The sequence below is a fragment of the Saccopteryx bilineata genome, chromosome 1, assembly GCF_036850765.1.
Source record: "Saccopteryx bilineata isolate mSacBil1 chromosome 1, mSacBil1_pri_phased_curated, whole genome shotgun sequence".
In the NCBI taxonomy this organism is placed as follows: Eukaryota; Metazoa; Chordata; class Mammalia; order Chiroptera; family Emballonuridae; genus Saccopteryx; species Saccopteryx bilineata.
The window spans coordinates 157,473,694-157,490,451 of NC_089490.1; the positions used below are offsets into that span (position 1 = coordinate 157,473,694).

Consider the following 16,758-nt stretch of genomic DNA (forward strand, 5'->3'; position numbering starts at 1 on the left):
TCAAATTAAGAACTTTATTTTAAGCAAAATACATGCATGTGTAAAGGAGACACCCCACCATGTACCTAAACCCCAGGTGTCCAAACCCAGTTCTGCCAACTGGCTCCTGCCATCCATCTGGCTGTCAGAGTGGTCTTCCATGGCCTGGCAACCAGAGGTCTTAGGCCAGGTCAGGAGAAGTCTGACGAATTGCCAGCCCTGAGCAGAGGGCAGGGGTTACTTAGGGTTCCTGGTCCATATAGCTCCACGGTGACTCCTGAGAACAAAGTCCTCAGTTCAGCCAAGTGGGTCATGCAGAGGGACACAGGGTTGACCATAGGCTTGCCCACATTCCTGGAAGGTTGTAGAAAAGGCAGCTGGTGACTTCCTCACTAATGTGGGCCAGAGGGGGCCTCCCTGTGAGTGGACATTGCAGCCTAGGCACTCTGGGCAAAGAGCCTGGCACAGTGTGGCCAGACCCAGGGACATCCACAGTGGCAGGAGCCAGGAGTGGGGTGGTATTTGGACCCTAGCCACAGCATAGGCCACCCATGGCCCCAGTTAGACAAACTCTGGCCGCCTCTCCCGGCTGGTACCTGCTGTGACCTGCCCGTCACAGTACCTCACGGTTGGCAGCCAGCCCTCAGCTACGTTGTTGCATTGGTTGGTGTTGTACTGGGACAGCCTTTCCCAGTTACTGTCCTCCCCAGTTGAGGGCCCCAGCGTTTCCTCACTGCCGCTGTCCTGGCTCTCCTCCACGCTGGCCTCACTGCCCTGCTCTGGGAAACGGAGGTGGTGCAGGACACCCCCATCTGCTGGGGACAGCAGCACCGGGGCCTCCTCCAGCTCCGAGTCCGAGTCATTGGAGGCAACATGGGATTCTGATAAATCTGTGAGAAAGGGAGAGACAGGTAGGAAGGTGATGACAGAGGGAAAGAAAGAGGGAGAGACAGAAAGTGGAATAGAGAGGGAGAGACGAGAGGGAGGGAGAGGGGTGAGAGAGGGAGAGACAGGAGAGAAGCAAACACAGAAGGAGAGTGGGAGACAGGGAGAGGAGTCTCCCACTGAATACCCCAGGCCGAAACACTTACCTGGGCCCCCATCCTCCTCCTTCTGTAGGGGTAAGGCAGCCCCCTCACTGGCCTCTGAGTAGGGCACCTGGAGCAGCACCTCAGCCCTCTGGGTGGACATCTCGTACTGCAGGGGTGGCAGGGAGGTCAGGGAAGGACCTGGAATCCAGCCTATCCAAGCTCCATTTTCTGCCTTGTAAATTAGTCACATTCAAAAAATCCCTAACAGTTGTCACTACCCGCTGCATCTAAGGACGCAAGGGCCCTGTTCCATGTCAGGAATGGCTGAGCTCCTCCAGCAGGGGCAGCAGGCCCTGGCAGCTGGGCTGAGTCCTGCAGGGCCAGCCAGCAAGTAAACCGCTGTCCTGAGGCCACACTCAGTCCTGCCTCTGGAGACGGGGCCTTCCACCCAAACCCCAAGACACTCCTGAAGATGGATAAAGACACATGGCAGAGTGACTGCGTACTATAGCAGGGTGCTGCTTGGGCACAAAACGACCTGCAGAAGTGAAAACTGTTGGCGTGAAATTAAAACTCAGCAGCCAGGTAAAGTAGCAGGTTGAACCCAGCCAAGGGGCTGGTTGGAGGGCACAGGGTAAGCCAAAGCCTCTGCACCAAGTGGGGTCTTCCCCAGATTTGAGTCCACACTTCATCAGTTCTTTGCTTGAAAGACCCCTCAGGTAGCACAGTTGCTTAGAGAGTTGGCCCAATACGCCAAGGTTGTGGGTTCCATCCCCAGTCATGGCACATATGAGAATGAACCAATGAATGCATAAATAAGTGGAACAACAAATCAATGTTTCCCTGTCTCTCTCTCCCAACTTCCTCTCTAAAATCAATTTTAAAAAAGACCCCTTGAAACCCCTGTGGAAACCAGATACCTCCCAGTTCTTCCCATCTGTACCCTGCCATGAGCAGAGCCTTGCACCCTTCTCAGAAAGGACAGCGCTGGGGTCTACCTGCCACCTCACCTGGCCCCTGGCCACCTGTTCGGGCTTCTCCTCAAAGACCAGGCAATAGTGGGTAATGAGGGTCTCCACGATGCGAGCCTGGTGGGGGTAATCGACCAGGGAGGAGAGGGAAACGGTGGCCTCGGTAGGCCGTGGACGTAGCAACGTGGGCCCAAACACGATGCCTAGGTTTCCAGGGGTCATCTTGTTGTCCTGCTCCACCTCCACAATCCTGAGGGGCCAAGCAGTGCAGGAGCAGGTGAGAGCAGCTCCCTGGACCCAGTCATGCTGGTCCCCTGCCCAGCTGGCCCTCACCTGCGCAGGTGCTGCAGCAGGTACTGCAGTGAGGCCCGGTTCTCAGATGGCAGGTCATGCAAGAGCTCCCGCAACCGGCCCACCATAGCCATGGTTACAGCCTCACTCTCAGCCACATCTGGACAATTCCGGGACGCTGCCTTCACCTCAGCCTCTGCCTTCAGACTGTCCTTGGCCAGCCCCACGAGCTCATGGTAGAGACGGAAGGAGATGAGTGGCTCTGGTAGCTGCAAAGCAACAAATGGGAGTGGGGTGGTGGTGTCGTCAGTGGGTATGGCCCACTCTCCTCCTATCTGCCCTGGCAATGCCCCTAGCATCAAACCTACCTCTGCCAGGTGCTTCTGGTCCCACCCCCTAACCCATAATCAGACCTGCTCCTGCCCTGCCACATCCCCATCCTAGCAGCCCACTGCCCCAAGAAGCCCCGCCCTGCCAGGAACAGGTCCTGCCAAGCCTGGGTCCTGGCCCAGCATCTGCTGTCTCTGTGGGGCTTACCTGGCGCAGGTAGAGTTTGAGGACATTGCTGATGTCATGGGGTGAGGCCTGCGAAAGCTCCACCAGCTCCTTGCCATTCTCGAAGGCCTGGCACAGCTTCTCTACACGTGTCTTCACCCCATTCACCCGGTATATGCCCTGTGGGAGCCTGAGGTCAGCCTTGGCCCATGCCTACTTCCTTTCCCTGCACTCTCAGGATGGAGCCCCTGCTACTGTCCCTGAAGTAGTCACCTTTGTGCGCAGTGCTCGCCGCTCGATCTCACAGACACATTTCTTAATGATGAAGGGCACGCCATCGGGAGTGCCACGGGCTGCCTGGCCAAAGTCCTGTCCAAAGAGCTGCAGGCGGCCCTGAAGCTTCTTGTGTCCACACTGGATGGCCAGGGTCTCCAGACACTTCTTGTGGCAGGCCAGGCAGCACTGAGGGCAGCACATAATGAGCAAAGCCTGGCTCCCCCTCCTCTCTGAAGCCCTTACAAGCCCCCCCCCTAACCAGGACAGCTTCTGAAAGCACAATCCAGATTGTCACTCCCAGAGTCCCCTGTGCTCTGCATAGGAACTGCCAGCCAACCCTGGGATCCCCACTTACCTCCTCGCACTCAGCACCCTGGAAGTAGACATAGCTGTTGCACTCCCGGCACTTGGCTGGTGAGCGAAGCTTTCGGAGCCGGTGGGTACGGGCTGCCTTGGACAGCCCCACATGGCGGAAGGGTCCGCTGGGCACAGCCGCTGGAAGCTCAGGGGTCATGCCATTGAGGTCTGCTGAGGAGTGGGACAGGTGGCCATTGTCACCAAGGCAGGTCAGGACCAGGCCCACAGGCAGAGTCTAAACTCCTCTCCCCTCACTATCAGGACCAGAGCCTGCTCACCCTGCTCAAAGGCTGATGTCCCTGCACCGCCCTCCTGGTCCACCAGCTCCTCACTGGATGACATGGTACCACTAGACGACATCCGCTCAAACTTCTTAAAGTCTCCTAAGCAGGAAATAGGGGTGTTAGACACCCTGAGCCAGGAAGGAGCAGGCACCCAGTTGGCCAGATGTTCCCCTATGCCTTTTTTTTTAAAAATTAATTAATTTATTTCTTTTACAGAGACAGAGAGAGAGAGTCAGAGAGAGGGATAGATAGGGACAGACAGAGAGGAACGGAGAGAGATGAGAGGCGTCAATCATCAGTTTTTCCATTGTGGCACCTTAGTTGTTCATTGACTGCCCTCTCACATGTGCCTTGACCGTGGGGCTACAGCAGACTGAGTAAGCCCTTGCTCAAGCCATTGACCTTGGGTGCAAGCTGGTGATATATATAAATAATCTTTTTTTTTTTTTTTTCCCAAACCAGATGAGCCCGAGCTCAAGCTGGTGACCTCGGGGTCTCGAACCTGGGTCTTCCATATCCCAGTCTGACACTCTATCCACTGCGCCACCGCCCGGCCAGGCCCCCTATGCCCTCTTCATCACCCTGGCCACATGGTGAGCTCTGTTCCCAGCTGGCAGAGCAGGCCCCTCACCTGCGCCAGGGCTGGGGTCTAGACTGCCATCGGAGTCTGGGATGGAGATTGGCCATGACTTGTGCACCTGGTGTCCACGCCCACCTGTGGAATGGGGCATCTGATGAAGGGCCGGATGGGGCTGAGAAGGATTAGGGGGAGTGCCTTCCACAAGATATTGCCAGGCACTCACCCCACTGGCACTCACCCCTGCGCTCCTTGACAAGCACCCCATCGCCGGGCCCACCTTCCTCTGGAGGGCTGCTGGCAGCCTCTGCAGCATCACCAACATTAAAACTGCCTTTCCGGGCACGCATGACAGGGGACCTGGTGAGACCAAAACTCAGAAAGAAGAGCCATGATGGAGGTCACAGAGGTATCATCATCTCACCCTCATCTCAGGTAGGAAGTTGGATCCTAGGGCATGCACCCACAGACGTACCAAGTGTTGGTGGGGACATGGGGCTCAAAGTCATAGTGCACATCAGGCTCCTCATCACGCTGCAGCTGGCGCACATGGGAGGCATACTGCTGGCCCGGATCGTACAGCTTGCTGCTCTCACACAGCATCTGGAAGTGCACGGGCAGCGGGGCCGTCTGCATGTGCATCATCTGGTAGTATGAGATAGTAGCCTGAGGGCAGCAGGGCGCAGATGATGAGGTCAGGTTGCATGGGTGACTGCCCAGCCCACCCATGGCCAGTCCACGGGAGCACTTGGCACCCACCGACTTGATAGTCTGGTCGCTCTGCCGGATGACCTCCTGGATCTGCCGGAGCGCCGTCACCTTGGTGTCCTCCAGTTCCTGTTTCTGCGTCTTGGCATCTGCCACACACGTGCGATATGTGGCCATGGCTTCCTCTGCCTGGGGCGGGGCAGAGGGGGTGCAGAGAGAGACAGAGGCCTCAGCCTGGGGTTCAAGTCCTACACAGAAACACAGCCAGCTGAACAGGGTGGGAAGGGCTTTTCCGGCAGGACGCACAGCCCAAGCAAAGGCCTGGAGGTGGGAAACTGCACAGTGTGTCAGGAACTGCCCCCACTGGGTCTCATCCTCCCCTGCTCCCTCCAACCAGTCCTCACCTTGTTCTTGGCCTCCTCTTCCAAGCGCCGTCGCTTGTCCAGGGTCTTGGAGGCTGTGCCCCCTGCCCCAGGCCCAGTGCCTGCCTGCTCCTCCTCTGCTTTGGCCACCAGCAGGCGGGCCTTGTCATGGTCCTCGCAGCGTTGTACATAGCCCTGTTTGGCCTTGCGAAGGTTGGACTCTGCCTCTTGCTAAAGGTATGGGAGCAAGGAGACTAGTCCCAAACTGTCCTCCAACTGGGTTCAGTGCTCCTGGCTTCTCCCACTTCCCACCCCAGCAGCCAGATACCAAGTTAGGCACTGCCACCACCCCATGTCTCATGTGCTGACATCCCATGGCCCACTGGGCAAACAGGCCCCTGCCCAAGAACTGACAGCAGAAGAATAGGAGGTGACACCTACAATGGGTCCCCAGGAGAAAATGGCATGCAGTGTGCCCATTTGACAGCTCTGGAAACTGAGGCATTAAGCTCTGAATGAGGCACAGCCTACATCAGTCCCTGACACCTATACCCACCCCCGCCAGAGTGGCTGATGACGCATGCTCTTTTTCACTTCCTCTGTCATAGAGAAGAACAGTGCAGCCACCCAGGAAGGAAGTCAAGCACCTTCTGGGTGGGCAGGAAGGCACTTAGTCAAAACTCATGGGCCTCTGGGGCCACACCTCACAGCCTGTACCATCAGAGGCTTAAATATAAAGAACTTGTACAGGTATTAGGTAAAACCATGGTGGAACTTTTTATCCCTTTTTTAAAAAAATATGGCCTGACCTGTGGTGGCACAGTGGATAAAGCATGGACCTGAAATTCTGAGGTCGCCGGTTCAAAACCCTGGTTTCCCTGGTCAAGGCACATATGGCAGTTGATGCTTCCTGCTCCCCCCCCCCTCTAAAAAATGAATAAATTTAAAAAAATCTAAAATGAGAAAAAAAATATTTTATTTATTCACTTTAGAGAGTAGAGAAAGAGGGAGAGAGAGAAGGGGAAGGGATAGGAATAATTGACTCTCATATGTGCCTTGACCAGGCAAGCCCAGGGTTTCGAACTGGCAACCTCAGTATTCCAGGTTGACAACGCTTTATCCACTGTGCCACCACAGGTCAGGCTGGGAGAACTTTTGAAATAAAAAGTTTCAACATAAGACACAAAATCCAGAAACCATAAAAGAAGAGATTACTGCCCCGGCTGGATAGTATAGTTAGTGCACCATCCCGATACACCAAGGTTGCTGGTTCAATCCCTGGTCAGGGCACATACAAGAGTCAACCAATAAATGCATAAATAAGTAAAACAAGTCAATGTTGCTCTCTCTCTCTCTTTTTAAAATCAATAAATAAAAATTTTAAGCCTGGGCCTGACCTGTGGTGGTGCAGTGGATAAAGCCTTGACCTGGAATGCTGAGGTTGCCAGTTTGAGGCCCTGGGCTTGCCTGGTCAAGGCACATATGGGAGTTGATGCTTTCAGCTCCTCTCCCCTTCTCTCTCTCTGTCTCTCTCTCCTCTCTGTCTCTCTCTCTTCTCTAAAAATGAATAAATAAAAATTAAAAAAAAAAAAAATTTTAAGCCTGACCAGGCGGTGGCACAATGGATAGAGTGTTGGACCAGGATGCGGAGGACCCAGGTTCGAAACGCCGAGGTCGCCGGCTTGAGTGTGGGCTCATCCAGCTTGAGCGTGGGATCATAGACATGACCCCCATGGTTGCTGGCTTGAGCCCAAGATCACTGGTTTGAGCCCAAGGTTGCTGGGTTGAGCAAGGAGTTAGAAGACTAAGGAGCCACAACAAAGAATTGATGCTTCTCATCTCTTTCCCTTCCTGCCTGTCTGTCCCTATCTGTCCCTCTCTCTGTTTCTCTCTCTCTGTCTCTGTCACACACACACAAAAAAAAATTTTAAAGGAAAAGACTTCTGCTGGCCTGGCCTGTGGTGGTGCAGTGGATAAAGCATCGACCTGGAATGCTGAGGTCGCCAGTTCAAAACCCTGGGTTTGCCTGGTCAAGGCACATATGGGAGTTGATGCTTCCTGCTCCTTCCCTGCTTCTCTCTCTCACTCTCTCCCTCTCTCTCTCCCTCTCTCTCCCTCTCCTCTCTAAAATAAATAAATAAAATCTTTTTAAAAAATGTTTAAAAAAAGAAAAGACTACTGCTGACAATCACAGCTTTCTTTCTTTTCTTTTCTTTTTTTTTGTATCCCTCTGAAGCTGTAAACGGGGAGGCAGCCAGACAGACTCCCGCATGCGCCCGACCAGGATCCACCCGGCACGCCCACCAGGGGGCGATGCTCTGCCCATCCGGGGCGTCGCTCTGTCACGACCAAAGCCACTCTAGCGCCTGGGGCAGAGGCCAAGGAGCCATCCCCAGCGCCTGGGCCATCTTTTGCTCCAATAGAGCCTCGGCTGCAGGAGGGGTAGAGAGAGACAGAGAGGAAGGAGAGGGGGAGGGGTGGAGAAACAGATGGATGCTTCTCCTGTGTGCCCTGGCCGGGAATCGAACCTGGGACTTCTGCATGCCAGGCCAACGCTTTACCACTGAGCCAACCGGCCAGGGCCAATCACAGCTTTCAACATGGTAAAATAGGCTACAGGTAAGTTCAAAAGTTAAAACAAGGCCCTGGCCGGTTGGCTCAGTGGTAGAGCATTGGCCTGGTGTGCGGGAGTCCCAGGTTCGATTCCCAGCCAGGGCACACAGGAGAAGCGCCCATCTGCTTCTCCACCCCTCCCCCTCTCCTTCCTCTATCTCTTTCTCTTCCCCTCCCGCAGCCAAGGCTCCATTGGAGCAAAGTTGGCCCTGGAGCTGAGGATGGCTCTGTGGCCTCTGCCTCAGGCGCTAGAATGGCTCTGGTTGCAGCACAGCGATGCCCCGGATGGGCAGAGCATTGCCCTCTGGTGGGCATACCGGGTGGATCCCGGTCGGGCGCATGCGGGAGTCTGTCTACTGCCTCCCCGTTTCCAACTTCAGAAAAATACAAAAAATAAATAAATAAAATAAAACAATAGTCCTGGCTGGACAGCTCAGTTGGTTAAAGCATTGTCCTGATACGCCAAGGTTGTGGGCTCAACCCCCATTAGGGCACATACAAGAATCAACCGATGAGCTCTGGCCGGTTGGCTCAGTGGTAGAGCGTCGGCTGGCGTGCAGAAGTCCCGGGTTCGATTCCCGGCCAGGGCACACAGGAGAAGCGCCCATCTGCTTCTCCACCCCTCCCTGTCTCCTTCCTCTCTGTCTCTCTCTTCCCCTCCCGCAGCCAAGGCTTCATTGGAGCAAAGATGGCCCGGGCGCTGGGGATGGCTCCTTGGCCTCTGCCCCAGGCGCTAGAGTGGCTCTGGTCGCGACAGAGCGACGCCCCGGAGGGGCATAGCATCGCCCCCTGGTGGGCAGAGCATCGCCCCTGGTGGGCGTGCCGGGTGGATCCCGGTCAGGCGCATGCGGGAGTCTGTCTCTCCCCGTTTCCAGCTTCAGAAAAATACAAAAAAAACCCCCAAAAAGAATCAACCAATGAATGCATAAATAAATGGAACAACAAATTGATGTCTTTCTGTTTCTCTCCCTCCTTCTTTTCCTCTCTCTCTCTTTAAAAAAAAATAAGTCAGTACATAAAATTTTTAAAAAGCCAAAACAAACTGGGTAGGGGAAGTTTGCAACACAGATCATCAGAGTTGAGTTCTCTAATATATAAAGAGCTCTGGAAAATCAGTAAGAAATAGGTCACAGTCCAATCCAAAGGGAGCAAAGGGTATATAGACTGACCTTCACAGAAGAGAAAAGGTATAGCTCTGGCTTGAGAGGGTAGCTTGTACACTCACACCCCAACCCAGCCATTCACTTTCAGGCATAGATCTGAAATAAATACTTGATCACACATCTAAAAGATGGGGCACAGACTTGTTACAGCAGTGGTCATTGAAATAGCAACAGCTCAGCAACAACTAAAATATCCATCAATAGGAATTTAGCGAAATAAGCCTCATGGCCGAGAAAAAGGTTGGAAGGTGGACTGAGATGGGACAAGCCTCTGGATGTGGGGAGGTGTGAGAGGCCAGGAGCAGAACAGGGTGCTCAGTAAGCTGTCATCGAGCGTACAAGAGGTGGGGAAACCACAGGATGGCACGGGTCCATGCCTGGGTTTGCACCTGCATGGAGGCCAGCTCTCCCTGCCCCCACCCATCCGCCTGCCTCCACAGGTACCAGCTTCCTCTGGGCACGGTGCCAGGACTCCTTGATCTCCTTCCTGCGTTTCTCATGCTCAAGTCGCCGCAGGTTCAGGGGCTGGGGAGAGATGGGCCATGAGTACGAGACTCTGGCAGCCTCCCACCTAGACCGCCCTCTCTGGTGCAGCCCACCTGCATGAAGGTCTGGGTCTGCAATGTGCTCACTGCCTGCACCATGCTGTGGCCAAACTCCAGGTCCTGCTCAAGGGCCAGTGAGTAGATGGACAGGAGGGGCATGTGGAGCTTGGTGGGGAAAGGCAGCAGTCAGAAGGGTGGGATAGCAACCAGGCCCTTCTAGAAGCCCTCCCTGGTTCACTCAAGGTCCCTTAGCCACCACCACAGCATAGATGGGGGAGCCCCTTCCTTTTGGCCCTCCTCAGGTGCAGGGACTCACACCCAGGCCCATGGCCCCACCTCCTGCATGACGCTCTGTCTGCAGTTGTGGACAACCTTCTGCAGGCCTTTGGCAAAGTCCATCTCTGCAGGGCGGAGAAGGGGAGTCAGTGCAGAGGGAGAGGATTAAACAGGGGGACAGGAGGTGAGGAGGTCCTCCAGCAGATCTCACCCAGGGCCAGCACTCACCCAGTGCAGTCCGCTTCTCCAGGTAGCCAATGAGGTCCTTCATGTACTTAGCCATATTCTTAGCATAGTTCAGGGCCACATCTACACCTCCTTCACAGCGCTGCAGCAACATGTCCACCTCCTCGGGCAGCAGGCAGCCTACAGAGTGGTCTCTCAGCACAGACTCCATCCCCCAGCAGACCCTCAGTCCCAGGCCTCTGCCCCTCCATCCACCATTCAAGGAAGCACCCGCTTGTGTGTGTGGCTCAGAGACTCACCCACGTCGCAGTCCTCAGCGCTAGGGGGGGCACCTTCACTCCCCTGTCCATACAGGTTCTCCATGGACTGTGCAGAGGGAGACCCAGGTGAGTCCAGCACCATACTGAGTCCTGTCTGATGCCCACTCTGCAGGAGACCATCACCACCCCAAGGACAGAGGAGACCACACCCCTGCTCACCTGGCTTGGGTCCCCTGGGGGCACTGACAGGAGGGTGCTGCTGTCCACTTCACCCATGAGGAACTCGGACACGCTGCAGGGTGAGGGGCAGTCAGCATCCAGAAGAACATGGGCCCTATACACCCTTGCTCTTACCCTGCAGGCCCTGTACTCACGTGCTGCTGAAGGAAACAGCAATGGTTTCCAAGGCCTTCTCGAACTCCTGCTTGTCCGCCTCATTGTTGCACTCGTAATGGAAGGCTGGCAGGCAGAGAAAAGGATGAAGGGAGTTGGCCCATTTTTGGATGTGACCACCTCTGGATCTAACTGAAGGGGGCTCTTAGCCCAGGGAAATCACTGGAGCAAGTGTGCCTATCAAATTCCCAGGTAGCCTTCAAAATCCACTTCAAACATCCCCTCCTCCAGGAAGCCCTTCCAGGCAGAGGGCTCTTGCTACTGTCCGGGCCAGCTGACCTTTGACCTTGGCAATGAGGGTGCCAGCAGCTGTGAGCGTCTCCACAGTGTTCAGCAATGGGTACTTGGAGATAATCTGGCGCATCACTCGTAGGGCCTCTCCCAGGCACTCGTGGGCCAGGGGCCGGCGGGCCTCAAGGAGGTCTGCTGGGCAGAGAAGGTATGAGCAGGTAGGGAAGGGCCTGGCCCAGGGGAAAACCTGCCCACCTATTCCTCAAAGATCCTATCTCCAGATGAGAAAACTGAGACAGAGGTGGGAAAGGGCAGCTGCCCGAGGATCACTGGGGACCTCAGGTAGGACACTGTCCCTCTCTGGGTTGCTGGCCCTGGCAACAAAGGCCAGATCTTGGTGTAGACAGTCCCTTCTCAGAGCACCTTCATTCCTGAAGAAAGCAAACTTCTGTTTGTCCTTCAAGTTGGAGTTCTGGTACCTCCTCCTCCACAGAGCCCTCCTGGCCTTGTCCGTGCCCCATCCCCTCAGGGATGCTCAAGGCTCTAATTAGCTCTCCCCCTTCCCCGTCTGCCTGGGCACCAGGCCTCAAAGACCCTGTTATCTCACACTCTTCCAACAGCCACCCCATGAGACAGGCACTGTCATCATCCCCATTTTGTAGATGAGGAAATAGAAGCACAGTGAGGTCATTTCTCAAGGGTCACATAGCTTTTCCACCTACACTATGTTTGAATGCATGAGAACATGAGGCAGAAGGACCCTGCCTGGCTTTATCTTGGGGGCAATGGGGAACCACAGAAGGTGGTAGAGCAAAGGAGGGTCAAGGCCAGCTCTGCATCTTAAAACTGTGGCTTTAAAAGCCTTTCTCAAATGTTCTTAAAAGCAGCATGTGAGGGCAGAACAGTGTGCACAAAATCCAGTAGAAACAAACCATAGCACTGTATGTATGACAAGCAGGCACTAAGACCCAGGAGGGCCTGATGGCCAGCTGAGAGGACAGCTTTGACACCTGTGGGTCTTCTGACTCTGCCTGATAGGCCTACTCAAAAACAAGTGGGCCCTAGCCTGACTGCTCAGTTGGTTAGAGTATCATCCCAGTATGCAATGGTTGCCAGTTCGATCCCTGATCAGGGCACATACAGAAATGGATTGATGTTTCTGTGTGTGTGTGTTTCTCCCCCTTCCTCTCTCTCTAAAATAAATTTTAAAAATAAAATAAAATAATAAGCCCTGGCTGATTGGCTCAGTGGATAGAGTGTGGGCCCAGTGTATGGACGTCCCAGGTTTGATTCCCAGTCATGGCACATAAGAGAAGCAATTATCTGCTTCTCTCCCTCTCTCTCTCCCTTCTCTCCCTCTTCCCCTCCAGCAGCCAGTGGCTTGATTGGTTTGAGCATCGGCCTGGGCACTGAGGATAGCTTGGTTGGTCAAAGCATGTCAGTTTCAGGTGCTAAAAATAGCTCAATTGGGCCCTGGCCGGTTTTCTCAGTGGTAGAGCGTCGGCCTGGCGTGCAGGAGTCCCAGGTTCGATTCCCGGCCAGAGCACACAGGAGAAGCGCCCATCTGCTTCTCCACCCCTCCCCCTCTCCTTCCTCTCTGTCTCTCTTCCCCTCTCGCAGCCAAGGCTCCATTGGAGCAAAGTTGGCCTGGATGCTTAGGATGGCTCCATGGCCTCTGACTCAGGTGCTAGAATGGCTCTGGTTGCAACAGAGCCACGCCCCAGATGGGCAGAGCATCGCCCCTGGTGGGCGTGCCAGGTGGATCCCGGTTGGGCACATGCGGGAGTCTGTCTGACTGCCTCCCCGTTTCCAACTTCAGAAAAATACACACACACAAAAAAAGCTCAATTGATTTAAACATTGGCCCAGACCAGGGTTGCCAAGTGGATTCCAGTCGGGGTACATGCAGGAGTCTGTCTCACTATCTCCCTCTTCTCACTTAAAAAATAATAAGTGGAACCTGAAAATAGGTGCCCAACCCTTTTCAGTACTGACGACCCTATAGGATGGTCCCCATGCCTTGAAACCTGGGGATCCTCAAATTGATGCTAACTCAAACAGGCAGAAAGGGGATTCAGGAATCCAGGGAAGATGCTGGGGAAAGGCCATGCCATAACCCTTCCCAGGACATTCTGTCCACACACCCAGCCCCTTACCCCTGTGTCACCTGGCCTCAGCTACCTGGGTCTCTGCACCTGGAAAGCTGACTCCAGGGAAGCTGGCTCCAGCGAAGCCTGGGCATGCCCAGCTTGGTACAGTCAAGCCAGGCATCGCAGCTGCTGCATCCCCAAATGCCATGTGCTCCCAGAGAGCTAGGGACCCTGCACCCGGCTCTGTCTCCTCACCTTGGGGCCATGTGCAGCAGCACACTGGTCCCCAAGACAATATGCTGAGAATACTTTTTTTTTTTTTTTGTATGTTTCTGAAGTTGGAAACAGGGAGGCAGGCGGACAGACTCCCACATGCACCGACCAGGATCCACCCGGCATGCCCACTAGAGGGCAATGCTCTGCCCATCTGGGGCGTGGCTTTGCCGCAATCAGAGCCATTCTAGCACCTGAGGCAGAGGCCACAGAGCCATCCTCAGCTCCCGGGCAAACTTTGCTCCAATGGAGCCTTGGCTGCGGGAGGGGAAGAGAGAGACAGAGAGGAAGGAGAGGGGGAAGGGTGGAGAAGCAGATGGGCACCTCTCCTGGGTGCCCTGGCCGGGAATCGAACCCGGGACTCCTGCACACCAGGCCGACGCTCTACCACTGAGCCAACCAGCCAGGGCTGAGAATACTTGGTAACAGTCATAAGCCCAGGGCTACTGTTGCCATGATTCACACATAAGACATCTGAGGCTTAGAGAGGGAGGAAGCTGGTCCAAGGTCTCACAGCTAGACAAACAGGGCCAGCACCAGGACTCAAACCCACGTCCTCTCTGCTCCAATTCCTTCCCCAGGCCCAGTACACCCCAGGTACAGAGAAGGGCATCCTTAACCCCATCCAAAACGCCTGCAGGATTCAGCCCCACCCAGGCCTGGCCTCCAAGGAAGTACCAGAATAGGAAAGGAACCAAGATTAGAGGTTTCCCCAGGAAACAGCTCAGGCCCTGCCCCTGTGACCAGATAACACTGGGGCCTCCCACTCCCACCCAACAGAGGTTGGGCCTCTCTAAACAGGGCCTGCATCAGCCCACTGAAGGCAGAGAATCTGCTGTAGGCTGAGGTTAGATCTGGTTCCAACCCTTCCTTGGCTGAGTGAGCCGGGGGTCAGGACCTCACTCCTGGCCTTTGTTTTCCCATCTATAAAATGGGTGCCTAAGACGAGGAGGTCAGAGTGCTTGGCATGGCTCTGGCATTGTGGTTTCCGGAAGGAGCAGGCAGCACACAAGGTGTTGTGCCTGCCTGGTCTGAGATGCCTGCCATGGCTGCCAGGGACAAACAGGAAACAGATGAAAATAACTCAGCAGGAAGCCAGGCTGTCAGTCTCGTGGAGGAGAAAACGGAACTGCCATCCCACAGGCTGCTCGCTCCTGCAGCTCACATGCCACCCTGCCCCTTGTCCCTCCTGACTCTCCATCAGCCCTCAGCTTGCCTCTAGCCCACCTTGGCCCAACACATAAATCTGACTTTCTCCTTCCTTTGCTCTAACACCTTCTGTGGCTCCTTACTACCATCAGGATAACATCCAAGATCCTTCTGTCTGACGTCCTCAGTACTTTCAGCCCCACACACTTCATATACTAGCAAAACCCCAACTTTGTTTCCCCAAATAAAACTCCATTTCATGTTCTGAACCTATGTACATGACATCCCCCCTGCCTTAATGCCTTTCCCTCCTAGTTGCCACCAAACTCCTACACATTCCTCAAAACAGCTGCAGTGGCTTCTTTCACAAAGCCCTCCCTGCGATCTCCTTCTGAGCCTCCCCAAGTCCTTCCCTCTACCCTGCCTTGACCCCACAGGGTTTGGAACATCTGTATCCACCCAGGCCTCAGTGTCCCTGCTGGCTCTCACCATCATGTAAAACATACTCCTTGAGCTTCTCAAGGCCCTCGGCAAAGCGGGCCACGTCAACCAGAAGGTGGGAGATGTCCTCCACAGCATCAAAGCAGGGCCCCTCAGTGACTGGTTCAGCAGGGCTGGCTGCTGTCAGTGGGCTTCGGTGGCCTCGGCCTAATGTCCAGGAACTGGCACCAGACAGAGGGAAGCCGGCAGCGCTGGCATGGCGGCTTAGGCTTGTGGGCCTCTTGAGCGTGCCTGTGGCCTTGGCATTGGATGCCACACTCAGTGGCTCCAGGCTGGATCCTGGGTGTGGATCAGTGCCATCTTTCCTGGGCAGCTCCTGGGGGTGGGAGGGTAAGGCAGGTGCTCTGGCCCAGGTACTACCTCAGTTTCCCCAGAAGTGAAATGGGGCTCTGAGGGGTGGTCTTCAGCCTGATCCCATGGAGGGGTTCAAAGGCCAGAGGTCAGAGGGCTGAGATTTGGGGCCATGCCCCTCCCACACCTGTTACCCAACATCCTCTTCCCTTGAGCTTTCACAAACAACCGTCTGCCCAAACCACAGCCAGGGGCGGGGCCTGTGGGGGCGCGGGCACCCCACTTCCTGGTGGGGGAGGGAGGACCAGGAGAAGGTCCTGGGCCCTGTAGCCCACCTCAGACTGCAGCCGATACACTTAATTCCTGGTAAAGATATCTCTGTTAATTTTTCTACCCAAAGGGTCCTGGAGACCCGAGTCCCACAGACATTCCCAAACTGTGTACACTCCCAGAGATCTTGTTTAGATTCTTCGCTGTACTCTAACCCTTCTACCCAATGATGTGCTCTAGCTCTCATGTCTACTGCCACCGAAGCTCCTAAATTCCCTGATCCCCATCCTACAACCAAATGCTACCCTCACCCTGGCTACCCACCCTGCTCCCTGGGTTCCGCAGCCAGCCTTGGATGAAACGGGGGGAGGCAGTGGCCATCCCAAAGGACCCCTACCATGAGCTGAATGCCAAGGGCCTGCCTGGTCCTGCGTGGCCCCTGCAGTTCCGCCTGGTGGGGGCTGTAGCTGGCGTGAGCCCCCCGCCGCAGGCCCAGCATGTTGCTGCTGGGCCCTGCCCCTTAGCCCAAGCAGAGGGCGCACCCTTGTCCACCTGTTGCTCCAAGGTCCCCCACCGGCTCTTCCTCCCCCCACCCGAAGAGGCTAACTCACTCCTGAGGGCTGCGGGCTGGGGCTTCCCGCCCGGTTCTTTTTCGAGATGGAAGGGGTTTTCATGAGTTCGCGCTTCTTCCTGGAGAACATGGTGAGGCCAGCAGAGCAGCCTAGGCCGGCAGGTTGGGGTAAAACAGGCCAGGGGTCTCGGTGCGCAGCTCCAGGAGCTGACCACCTCAGGACCACAGAGTCACCAGCCACCCCCTCCCCAGCTGTCAGGCCCACGTGACAGGCCCAGCCCTCATTGGCGGGCCCTCCCCCCACAGGAAAAGGCCTCCGGAGGTAGTGACGCAGACCCCTTCTCCCAGGCCTCAGCCTGTCCCTCCACAGAGTGGGCTTGAAGGTGGGGTCCCAGGCCCCGCCCTCAACCCAGGCCCCGCCTCCAGCTTCCATTTTCAGGAGCTCTGCACTTGTATTGGATTGGGCGCCCCCTCCCGGAACAGGCGGGCACAGAAAAGCACATGGCTGACTGCAGATGCTAACCTTCAGACACACCCAGATGCAAGCAGTATATTGACACAGGGGCATGAACACGCACAGGGACACTGGCACACGGGCACGATGACATGCAGGGA

The 16,758-nt window shown here is 55.5% G+C and overlaps 1 protein-coding gene across 4 annotated transcripts; it reads right to left on the reverse strand.

Moving 5' to 3' along the window:
• Positions 1–16,492, reverse strand: ARHGAP45 (Rho GTPase activating protein 45). 4 transcript variants are annotated; one of them, XM_066277870.1, is made up of 23 exons: positions 16,184–16,492; positions 15,000–15,327; positions 11,047–11,190; positions 10,749–10,833; positions 10,594–10,666; positions 10,414–10,480; positions 10,157–10,294; positions 9,989–10,053; positions 9,707–9,817; positions 9,552–9,632; positions 5,374–5,562; positions 5,021–5,158; positions 4,737–4,927; positions 4,503–4,621; positions 4,316–4,399; positions 3,679–3,783; positions 3,399–3,571; positions 3,041–3,229; positions 2,810–2,947; positions 2,315–2,541; positions 2,021–2,231; positions 1,071–1,176; positions 1–869 (listed from the first exon to the last, which is right to left on the reverse strand). In XM_066277870.1, the coding sequence occupies exons 1-23, from the start codon at positions 16,271–16,273 to the stop codon at positions 541–543; spliced, it is 3,381 nt and encodes a 1,126-aa protein (XP_066133967.1). In that variant the 5' UTR covers positions 16,274–16,492; the 3' UTR covers positions 1–540. The 4 variants fall into 4 exon arrangements, with proteins under 4 accessions (XP_066133967.1, XP_066133977.1, XP_066133974.1 ...); XM_066277880.1 differs by having other exon boundaries at positions 4,542–4,621; positions 11,047–11,193; XM_066277877.1 differs by having other exon boundaries at positions 3,399–3,568; positions 11,047–11,193.
• Between the last annotated feature and the right edge of the window lie 266 nt (positions 16,493–16,758).